The following is a 12,500-nucleotide window of genomic DNA, read 5'->3' on the forward strand; positions in this document are numbered from 1 at the left end:
TGTGATAGAAGTATATTAGGAATAAGTGACCATACAATGTGACCTCACTTAATAGGAGATATAGAAGTGTGATAGAAGTATATTAGGAATAAGTGACCATACAATGTGACCTCACTTAATAGGAGATATAGAAGTATGATAGAAGTATATTAGGAATAAGTGACCATACAATGTGACCTCACTTAATAGGAGATATAGAAGTGTGATAGAAGTATATTAGGAATAAGTGACCATACAATGTGACCTCACTTAATAGGAGATATAGAAGTGTGATAGAAGTATATTAGGAATAAGTGACCATACAATGTGACCTCACTTAATAGGAGATATAGAAGTGTGATAGAAGTATATTAGGAATAAGTGACCATACAATGTGACCTCACTTAATAGGAGATATAGAAGTGTGATAGAAGTATATTAGGAATAAGTGACCATACAATGTGACCTCACTTAATAGGAGATATAGAAGTGTGATAGAAGTATATTAGGAATAAGTGACCATACAATGTGACCTCACTTAATAGGAGATATAGAAGTGTGATAGAAGTATATTAGGAATAAGTGACCATACAATGTGACCTCACTTAATAGGAGATATAGAAGTATGATGGAAGTATTTTAGGAATAAGTGACCATACAATGTGACCTCACTTAATAGGAGATATAGAAGTATGATGGAAGTATTTTAGGAATAAGTGACCATACAATGTGACCTCACTTAATAGGAGATATAGAAGTGTGATAGAAGTATATTAGGAATAAGTGACCATACAATGTGATCTCACTTAATAGGAGATATAGAAGTATGATAGAAGTATATTAGGAATAAGTGACCATACAATGTGATCTCACTTAATAGGAGATATAGAAGTGTGATAGAAGTATATTAGGAATAAGTGACCATACAATGTGACCTCACTTAATAGGAGATATAGAAGTATGATAGAAGTATATTAGGAATAAGTGACCATACAATGTGACCTCACTTAATAGGAGATATAGAAGTGTGATAAAAGTATATTAGGAATAAGTGACCATACAATGTGACCTCACTTAATAGGAGATATAGAAGTGTGATAGAAGTATATTAGGAATAAGTGACCATACAATGTGATCTCAGTGATAGAATTAAGGTGCTTTATCACAGGACAAGCATTAAGGTAAGACCCAGGTGATGAGTGGCAGATGTGTGAGAGGTGGGAGCAAACTGTTTTTGACTGACTGTAGCCATAACTTTTAATTTGTTGCTGCCAACTGGGGTGGAAGAGGCTTTCTTTTAGGGTGGCATTTGCCAAAACCAACCATGTACGATGTGTAAAACAGGGTCTGAGTGAAAGCGTTGTCACGTTTCTGTGTTTTCCAGACGGAAAGACGCGGACCAAAGACAAGTACCGGGTGGTCTACACGGACCACCAGCGCCTGGAGCTGGAGAAAGAGTTCCACTACAGCAAATACATCACCATCCGGAGGAAGGCGGAGCTCGCCACCACGCTCGGCCTATCAGAGAGACAGGTACACACCAACACACAAATCACTGCTCTTTTTATTGGCTCGTAGAGCAGTGTGTGTGGATTATGGAAACTCCAAAAAAATAGGGTTATCTTCTGTTTTTTTTATTTTCACCCCCATGCATTGGGTGATATATTTATATATATATATTATATATATATATATATATATATATATATATATATACAGTACAGGCCAAACGTTTGGACACACCTTCTCATTCAATGTGTTTCTTTATTTTATTAGAATTAGATTCTCACTGAAGGCATCAAAACTATGAATGAACACATATGGAATTATGTACTTAACAAAAAAGTGTGAAATAACTGAAAACATGTCTTATATTTTAGATTCTTCAAAGTAGCCACCCTTTGCTTTTTTTGATAACTCTGCAAACCCTTGGTGTTCTCTCAATGAGCTTCATGAGGTAGTTACCTGAAATGGTTTTACCTTCACAGGTGTGCTTTGTCAGGGTTAATTAGTGGAATTATTTCCCTTATTAATAAAAAAAGCAAAGGGTGGCTACTTTGAAGAATCTAAAATATAAGACATGTTTTCAGTTATTTCACACTTTTTTGTTAAGTACATAATTCCATATGTGTTCATTCATAGTTTTGATGCCTTCAGTGAGAATCTACGATGTAAATAGTCATGAAAATAAAAAGGAAACACATTGAATGAGAAGGTGTGTCCAAACTTTTGGCCTGTACTGTAAATATTTTACGATATATTTTCTAATGTTTTCGTGCGGATCACGCAGATATTTAGTTTTCTGTAAGACTATGACATCAGTGTTCTCATTATTTGTATAAATTGGGAATAAAAACACCTTTTTCTTCCGCTGCAGGTGAAGATCTGGTTCCAGAACCGGCGAGCCAAAGAGCGAAAGATCAACAAGAAGAAGCTCCAGCAGCCGGCGTCCTCCACGACCACGCCGCCCATCAGCAGCGGTGGCGGAGGAGGTGGTGGCGGAGGAGGCGGTGGTGTCCACGGAAACGGCGGGAACAGCATCGCCATGGTGACGAGCAGCAGCGGCAGCAACAACAGTGGGCTGGTGTCCCCGTCCTCCCTGCCTCTGAACATCAAAGAGGAATACTGAGGGAGGGAATCAAAATATATGTGTTTATTATGACGCTGATGTCGGGGATCTGGACTTAAAAACTCTCCCAGACGAACTTTTTTTTTTTTTGCACCCCTTGCCCGCCAGCTTCTTGCCCGAAAAGCTCGTCGAAAAATGTGAGAAAATGTCGACAGGCGACGATACTTCTTCTCCCCTTCTGACTGTTGTTGCAGATAAATTCCTAATTGCGATCAGAGGTTTTTTTTGCTTTGCTGGGAAGTCTCGGGTGAAATCAGCCTGCAAAAAGACACATGTTCAGCCATGTTTTTGGGTGCACATTTACTGCTAACTGCAAGACTTTATAGTGCAACTATATAGGGCAGGGGTGTCAAACTCAATTTCCCAGAGGGCCACGCTGGAAACTAAGAATCATGGTGCGTTCTTTTTGTCTTGTAATCGCGACTAGTAGCTCGAGTGTGACAGTGTCACATCCGTGTCGGAAAACCAATAACCGCGGGGTTGTTGCGTTCTTTTTATCACACAAATACTACGAGTCGGAGAAAAGATGGATTTTTGTAACATTTTTAGTAACATTTAGGATTCTATTCACCCAGTTATTGACATATTAGACACATATATTTCACAGTTTGATACATGAAACGTTAACGTTAGGCCACTGCGCTGACTTGACGAGTCGTATATATACGACCTCGGGGGGGGCGCTCTTTTTGCAACTTCCGGTTCGTAACTCCGGAAAACGACTCGTAGATCGACTTCGGTGGACGAAAAAGAACGCACCATCACATCAAGGGCCGGTCATGTTTAGTTCATTCACATGCTTTTATTTCATCGAAAAAGTCAAGGATCTTTTACTGGATTATTGCGTGTCTCATATAGCCTTCTCACTTACAGTTTGTTCCACATAAAGCCCCCCAAAAAGTAACTTAGCCATCAAAGAAAAGTGAAAGTAAGGTAAAATAAAGTAAGTGACAAAAAAAAATGTCAAAAAAGCATCAAATACATTGGAAAAAAAATGCCAGAAAAGGCCCCAAAAGCGTCTGCAAAAGTGACAAAAACTTCAGAAAAAGCGACAAAACATTGAAGAATCTACAAAAAACTAGATCTAAAATCTATTGTGAACCTAAATTGATATGCGGACCGGATCACAATCTGCGAGGGGGCCAGATTTGGCCCGCGGGCCTTGAGTTTGACACCTGTGGTATAGGGCAACAAGTTTATAAAACATGAGAGAAAAGTACCACATACTGAGCCCATTCATCACTGCACACTCGCGTTGTTTTGTCTAAACTTTCTTACAAACTCACTTTTATAATTCTCTAGGGGAGATCTGATAGCTCCCAAAGATAGCCTGAAGATAACCAAAAATGAAATGTTGAATATTTCCATTTGATGGAATGACGCAGCCATAAGAAAACACTCACGGGCGAATTCACAAACGAATGGATTGCTGCCGCTGACACGTTGTGGTCATGTGGTATCTTTAGTAGCGATGCTGTGGTGATGTATGAAGAGGAATCCGCTGACACTGTTGTCTTGATTGTAAAAATGGTCACATCACATCAAAGAATTACAGACCCTGCAGAAGATCTGGAGAGGACAGCTTTCCCAATTCTCAAAATAGTCACTTCAAGTTTCTGCTGTTGAAACACGATATATACGGTACAGGCCAAATGTTTGGACACACCTTCTCATTCAATGCGTTTCCTTTTTATTTTCATGACTATTTACATTGTAGATTCTCACTGAAGGCATCAAAACTATGAATGAACACATATGGAATTATGTACTTAACAAAAAAGTGTGAAATAACTGAAAACATGTCTTATATTTTAGATTCTTCAAAGTAGCCACCCTTTGCTTTTTTTTATTAATAAGGAAATAATTCCACTAATTAACCCTGACAAGGCACACCTGTGAAGGTAAAACCATTTCAGGTGACTACCTCATGAAGCTCATTGAGAGAACACCAAGGGTTTGCAGAGTTATCAAAAAAAGCAAAGGGTGGCTACTTTGAAGAATCTAAAATATAAGACATGTTTTCAGTTATTTCACACTTTTTTGTTAAGTACATAATTCCATATGTGTTCATTCATAGTTTTGATGCCTTCAGTGAGAATCTACAATGTAAATAGTCATGAAAATAAAAAGGAAACGCATTGAATGAGAAGGTGTGTCCAAACTTTTGGCCTGTACTGTATGCTCTGTACGTGGTGTAACATAAGACATAGTTATGTAGAAAGCAAGAACAGAACAAAGCCCATACAAGCCTCTAACAGAGACCTAAAGTTTAAAAGTCATAAATCTTCAGAGAGCAATTTCCATATTAGTCCTTAACAGAGACCCAAGTCAAAGACAATCTTCAGATACTACATATTTCCAGCCTTCGAGACAAATTAAGTCACAAAGAATACGATTATAACAAAATAACACTTTCCATTACATCAGGTTTCTTATAGTATAACCTTAGCAATTAGACAAAGTCCCATAGAGTGTGAACACTACCTTGTTCGCGCGGCCTCTGGTGTTTCGGAGAATGATGCAAACGTACAATGCGTTGACCATGAACGTCTCCGTGCACGCTCGTAGAGCGGGCGCCATCTTACGAAGGCTCGCGCCACGGTATCGCGCGCCAGCACAACCAAAGTCTTAACCCTCCTGGTGTCCTCGGGTTAAATTTGACCCATTTTCAATAAGTTTCTGTGTCAGAAATTTGGGTTTCTTTCCACCAAATGTTTCAAGAAGAAATAACGTGCATGGTTCCATACAACCATTACTCTTCACAAGTCAAATAAATGATCAGTTCGTAATTAATGAAGGTCACAATTCAGTTTTTTTTTGTCAATTTTATAGCATTTGAAGAAAAGAAATCAATAAAAACGTTGAAAAAAGTGACAAAAGTTTTGCCAAAAGTGACAGAAATGTTGAAAAAAGTGATAAAAACGTTGAAAAAAGTGACAAAAGTTTTGCCAAAAGTGACAGAAATGTTGAAAAAAGTGATAAAAACGTTGAAAAAAGTGACAAAAGTTTTGCCAAAAGTGACAGAAATGTTGAAAAAAGTGATAAAAACGTTGAAAAAAGTGACAAAAGTTTTGCCAAAAGTGACAGAAATGTTGAAAAAAGTGATAAAAACGTTGAAAAAAGTGACAAAAACTTTGAGAAAAGCGTGCCACGCCAAGACCGGACTCGAGTACTACAGCCCTGCCCTTTTTGGGGTCATTTTTCAACGTGCATGGTGAAACCACTTACTTAGGGTTAAGGAACGATTAGTCTCACTTTGCCAGACCTCCTTCCTCCACAGCGCTGCGGAAGGAGGTCTGGCTAGTCCACACAGCATTCCTGGATGGGAGAGAAACGTGCTCTGTGTTTATCGGCATTTCTTTAAACCAATCACAATCGTCTTGGGGGCGGGACTAAGCTCCGGACGGAGCCACGGTGCCTCTGCTAAATAGCCTCGGGACGGAACTTGTTTTGGTGGAACACGTGTACGTTCAAAAGTAGTTTTAGTCGTGCAACAGAAAAGTCTGATTGGACAGATAGTCTAGCTAGCTGTCTGGTTTTAGAGCGTGTGAATTCGCCCGTCAGTGTGAACATAATTTAGCTTCAATGAAGAGATGCAACAAGCAGGTACTATAAATATATATATATATATATATTTATATATATATTTACGAGATTTGTCAGACAGCGTGGGGAATATGTTTGTATGTTTGTTTTTAACTCTAAAGCTACTTAATACATAAATAAAGAAAGAAAGAAATCCAGTTTCCAGGTGCTTGTTTTGTTTTATCGCTTGATGGTGATGCATTTAAAAAAAAAACACTTTTATAATTTATTGATAATGATATCCAGAGTGTAGCAGAGTCGCTGTATGTTTATGTGTATGATGGAAGTTAGACGATGCTTCTGGAAGTGTCCCATTTAAAGTTTTTTCTTTTCAACAATGTCCTTAAAGTGCTTGTATTATATATATATATATATATTTATTATTTGGCTTTTCGCCTCAGTTCAGCTTGGAACCTCGACGGAGGTGGTACTAAATAAAGTACCTGTTGGCAGGTACCAGGGACTTTTTAAATCAGACTGGAAAACCAAAAAAGACGAGTTGAGTCGAGTTGAGCTGGTACCATGTGATGGAATAACGCCATTAGACACAACAACATGGGGGAATAGGGTCCAGGTGGATAAAAAAACCCAAGTTACCCTTTAAAAAGCAAACAGCTTTTGCAGCAAAGTGCCTCACAAAGAGCTTAAAGAATGTATATGTTCATAGATGTTGTGAAAATTAAGCAAGATTAACATAGAAACGAGTTCAAACACAAGAATAACGGTGGGTATTATAAGCATTAAAAGAGACTACAGTCGGTCTGCTTATACGTTGGGTTGCAGAAATGTTACAGAAATGTCAATTAAAAGTTGTTCAGACATCAGACCAACGTGTGTTAACACACGTTCATTTTAAAGAGGCTAAACAAGCAAAGGACAAAGACAGAAAATAAAGACAGAACCAGAGACAAGATGTAAAAAAGAAGACAGAACGACACAAACACACACACACACACACACACACACACACACACACACACACACACACACACACACACACCTACACACACACGCACCTACACACGTATTTGCGAATTGATACAGCAGTTAAGGTGTGGTGTCCAAAGGGCGAAGAGGAACGCTGGGCAAACACAGTGCAGGATCCTGCTATCTGCCGCAGTGTGTAGGTGTGTGTTCATGTGTGTGTGTGTGTGTGTGTGTGTGTGTGTGTGTGTGTGTGTGTGTGTGTGTGTGTGTGTGTGTGTGTGTGTGTGTGTGTAGGTGTGTGTTCATGTGTCCTCACTTAGACCTTTGTCCCTCTGGGTCCATTTTGCCTCCAACAACAGTCCTATCTTAACACTGATAGAGACTATCAGCAGTGTGTGTGTGTGTGTGTGTGTGTGTGTGTGTGTGTGTGTGTGTGTGTGTGTGTGTGTGTGTGTGTGTGTGTGTGTGTGTGTGTGTGTGTGTCACGGGGAAGATGGGCACAAAGCCATCTTGAACTTGAGGTCCTTATAACCCTCATGTTGTCCTCGGGTCAAATTTGACCCGTTTTCAATGTTTTTTTTATATCAGAAAATATAGGACGTCGATAAAGCACCAAAAATGTAAAAAACAACAAAAAAAAACTAAAAAAAACTAAAAAAACCTAAAAAGAAACTAAAAGAAACATTAAAAAACATTAAAAAAGAAACAACAACAAAAGCTATGTATAAAAACAGTCAAAACCGCAAAATAAAGTGTAAAAAACGTCAAAAATCAGCATCCAAAACATTGAAAACATTGAAAAAGTGTGTGTGTGTTACCTGAGTGTGTGTGTTACCTGAGTGTGTGTGTGTGTTACCTGAGTGTGTGTGTTACCTGAGTGTGTGTGTGTGTTACCTGAGTGTGTGTGTGTGTGTTACCTGAGTGTGTGTGTGTGTTACCTGAGCGTGTGTGTGTGTTACCTGAGTGTGTGGGTTACCTGAGTGTGTGTGTTACCTGAGCATGTGTGTGGGTTACCTGAGTGTGTGTGTTACCTGAGTGTGTGTGTGTGTTACCTGAGTGTGTGTGTGTTACCTGAGTGTGTGTGTTACCTGAGCATGTGTGTGTGTTACCTGAGTGTGTGTGTTACCTGAGCGTGTGTGTGTGTTACCTGAGTGTGTGTGTGTTACCTGTCCGTGTGTGTGTGTTACCTGAGTGTGTGTGTTACCTGAGCATGTGTGTTACCTGAGCGTGTGTGTGTGTTACCTGAGTGTGTGGGTTACCTGAGTGTGTGTGTTACCTGAGCATGTGTGTGTGTTACCTGAGTGTGTGTGTTACCTGAGTGTGTGTGTTACCTGAGCATGTGTGTGTGTTAACTGAGTGTGTGTGTTACCTGAGCATGTGTGTGTGTTACCTGAGTGTGTGTGTGTTACCTGTCCGTGTGTGTGTGTTACCTGAGTGTGTGTGTGTTACCTGTCCGTGTGTGTGTGTTACCTGAGCATGTGTGTTACCTGAGCGTGTGTGTTACCTGAGTGTGTGTGTTACCTGAGTGTGTGTGTTACCTGAGCGTGTGTGTGTTACCTGAGTGTGTGTGTTACCTGAGCGTGTGTGTGTGTTACCTGAGTGTGTGTGTGTTACCTGAGTGTGTGTGTTACCTGAGCATGTGTGTGTGTTACCTGAGTGTATGTGTTACCTGAGCATGTGTGTGTGTTACCTGAGTGTGTGTGTGTTACCTGTCCGTGTGTGTGTGTTACCTGAGTGTGTGTGTTACCTGAGCATGTGTGTTACCTGAGCGTGTGTGTGTGTTACCTGAGTGTGTGGGTTACCTGTGTGTGTGTGTGTTACCTGAGCATGTGTGTGGGTTACCTGAGTGTGTGTGTTACCTGAGCGTGTGTGTTACCTGAGCGTGTGTGTGTGTTACCTGAGTGTGTGGGTTACCTGAGTGTGTGTGTTACCTGAGCGTGTGTGTGTGTTACCTGAGTGTGTGGGTTACCTGAGTGTGTGTGGGTTACCTGAGTGTGTCTGTTACCTGAGCGTGTGTGTGTTACCTGTGCGTGTGTGTGTGTTACCTGAGCATCTGTGTGGGTTACCTGAGGGTGTGTGTGTGTTACCTGAGCGTGTGTGTGTGTTACCTGAGCGTGTGTGTTACCTGAGCGTGTGTGTGTGTTACCTGAGTGTGTGTTACCTGAGCATGTGTGGGGGTTACCTGAGCGTGTGTGTGTTACCTGAGCGTGTGTGTGTGTTACCTGAGTGTGTGTGTTACCTGAGCGTGTGTGTGGGTTACCTGAGTGTGTGTGTTACCTGAGCGTGTGTGTGGGTTACCTGAGTGTGTGTTACCTGAGCGTGTGTGTGGGTTACCTGAGTGTGTGTGTTACCTGAGCGTGTGTGTTACCTGAGCATGTGTGGGGGTTACCTGAGCGTGTGTGTGTTACCTGAGTGTGTGTGTGTGTTACCTGAGTGTGTGTGTTACCTGAGCGTGTGTGTGTGTTACCTGAGTGTGTGTGTGTTACCTGAGCGTGTGTCTGTGTTACCTGAGTGTGTGTGTGTTACCTGAGTGTGTGTGGGTTACCTGAGTGTGTGTGTGTTACCTGAGCAGGTGTGGGGGTTACCTGAGCGTGTGTCTGTGTTACCTGAGCGTGTGTGTGTGTTACCTGAGTGTGTGGGTTACCTGAGCGTGTGTGTGTGTGTTACCTGAGCGTGTGTGTGTGTTACCTGAGTGTGTGTGTTACCTGAGTGTGTGTCTCTGTTACCTGAGTGTGTGTGTGTTACCTGAGTGTGTGTGTGGGTTACCTGAGCGTGTGTGTGTGTTACCTGAGTGTGTGTGTGGGTTACCTGAGTGTGTGTGTGTTACCTGAGCGTGTGTGTGTGTTACCTGAGTGTGTGTGTTACCTGAGTGTGTGTGTGTGTGTGTGTTACCTGAGTGTGTGTGTTACCTGAGTGTGTGTGTGTGTTACCTGAGCGTGTGTGTGTTTTACCTGAGTGTGTGTGTGTGTTACCTGAGCGTGTGTGTGTGTTACCTGAGCGTGTGTGTGTGTTACCTGAGTGTGTGTGTGTGTTACCTGAGCGTGTGTGTGGGTTACCTGAGTGTGTGTGTGTGTGTTACCTGAGTGTGTCTGTGTTACCTGAGTGTGTGTGTTACCTGAGCGTGTGTGTGTGTTACCTGAGTGTGTGTTACCTGAGCGTGTGTGTGTGTTACCTGAGTGTGTGTTACCTGAGCGTGTGTGTGTGTTACCTGAGCGTGTGTCTGTGTTACCTGAGCGTGTGTGTGTGTTACCTGAGTGTGTGTGTTACCTGAGTGTGTGTGTTACCTGAGCATGTGTGTGTGTTACCTGAGCGTGTGTGTGTGTTACCTGAGCGTGTGTGTGTCTTACCTGAGCGTGTGTGTGTCTTACCTGAGCGTGTGTGTTACTTGAGCGTGTGTGTGTGTGTTACCTGAGTGTGTGTGTTACCTGAGTGTGTGTGTTACCTGAGCGTGTGTGTTTACTGGCGTGTGTGTTACCTGTGTGTGTGTGTTACCTGCGTGTGTGTTACCTTACCTGTGTGTGTGTGTTACCTGGCGTGTGTGTTACCCTGTGCGTGTGTGTGTGTGTTACCTGGCGTGTGTGTGTGTTACCTGGCGTGTGTGTGTGTTACCTGGCGTGTGTGTGTGTTACCTGCGTGTGTGTGTTACCTGGCGTGTGTGTTACCTGGCGTGTGTGTGTGTTACCTGGTGTGTGTGTTACCTGTGTTACCTGTGTGTGTGTGTTACCTGTGTGTGTGTGTGTGTTACCTGAGCGTGTGTGTGTGTTACCTGAGCGTGTGTGTGGGTTACCTGAGCGTGTGTGTGTGGGTCACCTGAGTGTGTGTGTGTGTGTTACCTGAGTGTGTGTGTGTTACCCTGTGTGTGTGTGTTACCTGGTGTGTGTGTGTTACCTGCGTGTGTGTGTGTGTGTGTGTTACCTGAGTGTGTGTGTGTGTGTTACCTGGCGTGTGTGTGTGTTACCTGGCTGAGTGTGTGTGTGTTACCTGGTGTGTGTGTGTGTGTGTTACCTGTGTGTGTGTGTGTGTGTGTGTTACCTGAGTGTGTGTGTGTGTTACCTGTGTGTGTGTGTGTGTGTTACCTGAGCGTGTGTGTGTGTTACCTGAGCGTGTGTGTGTGTTACCTGTGTGTGTGTGTGTGGGTTACCTGGCGTGTGTGTGTGGGTACCTGGTGTGTGTGTGTGTGTGTGTGTGTTACCTGGGTTACCTGAGTGTGTGTGTGTGTGTTACCTGAGTGTGTGTGTTACCTGTGTGTGTTACCTGTGTGTGTGTTACCTGAGTGTGTGTGTGTGGGTTACCTGAGCGTGTGTGTGTGGGTCACCTGAGTGTGTGTGTGTGTGTTACCTGAGTGTGTCTGTGTTACCTGAGTGTGTGTGTTACCTGAGCGTGTGTGTGTGTTACCTGAGTGTGTGTTACCTGAGCATGTGTGTGTTACCTGAGTGTGTTAAATAGAGTCTTTAAACGCTTCAGACGTGAAGTTATTTGCTGTCAAAGTGGCGTCTAAATGAATGGAAGTCAATGGGATGCTAACGGGACATGATAGCTTGTTAGCATCAAAATGGCGCCATAGGAGCTACACTTTGTGAAGGCCGGCCTACCCCCTAGGTCCTGATTGACAGGTCCTAAAGCATCCACTGCTTTATCGCCTGTTTTAAAATAAATAGCCCCATAATTTACTGAATGAACAACATGCCGTATTGAAGAAGGCTTGAAACTAGCGATTGAGACTCATAAACTCATTAAGAAAGTGTTTAATGAGGTAATAAATCAAGAGAGAAGTATAGGCTCATTTTCTCATAAACTTCTATAGAAATAGGCTTCTTTTTGGAGCCTTGTAGCTGCGTGTGTTTGGCAACGAAAAACTAAATAAAAAAAACTCAGTTTAGTCCGACTTTTAAACGTCTTTTAAAAGTTCCTTCTCGTGCCCGCCGGCTCGTACATCTTCGGAGCTACAAAAACTAGCAGAAAACATGTCTTCTTGAAAAGGAAAGATGCATTCATGTGTCTTTGTGTGACCCACGACAAGGACAGGGAGAAAGTGGATCCACGTTGTGGGTAGCAACGGGCCATGTCCGTGTCTCATTTTTGGGTAAACAGAGCATAATGAGAGCAGAGCAGCTCGGCCTGTGCCTCTTCAGCAGCCATAAACTTTATTAGGGTAAGGGGGGGTGGTGGTGGAGAGGAGGATGCAGTAAAAAGGGTTTCACCACAGAGACGCTGATATGTTTGTTGAGGAGGCGTGATGAGCTCTGATAGCAGCGGCGATGGACGACTGCCAGCCGATTCAGCCGCCAGAGTTTCGGACGTGTTTTGCAGAAACCGACAATAATGTTTGTTCTTGCGCAAGTGAGAGTGTCCCGACCAAGCGGACTCCAGTTTTATGGGA

At 42.4% G+C, this 12,500-nt stretch overlaps 1 protein-coding gene across 1 annotated transcript in view; it reads left to right on the forward strand.

Annotated features, from left to right (window-relative positions):
* The window catches only part of LOC114566266 (homeobox protein CDX-1), an 18,971-nt gene extending 16,363 nt beyond the window's left edge, over nucleotides 1-2,608 (forward strand). Inside the window, exons 2-3 of the mRNA XM_028594594.1 lie at nucleotides 1,364-1,512; nucleotides 2,357-2,608. Of these exons, the coding sequence (XP_028450395.1) occupies nucleotides 1,364-1,512; nucleotides 2,357-2,608 (401 nt within the window). The remainder of the gene's footprint in view (nucleotides 1-1,363; nucleotides 1,513-2,356) is intronic.
* The last annotated feature ends 9,892 nt before the right edge of the window (nucleotides 2,609-12,500 follow it).

The sequence above is a fragment of the Perca flavescens genome, chromosome 13 (genome assembly GCF_004354835.1).
Source record: "Perca flavescens isolate YP-PL-M2 chromosome 13, PFLA_1.0, whole genome shotgun sequence".
Classification (NCBI taxonomy): Eukaryota; Metazoa; Chordata; class Actinopteri; order Perciformes; family Percidae; genus Perca; species Perca flavescens.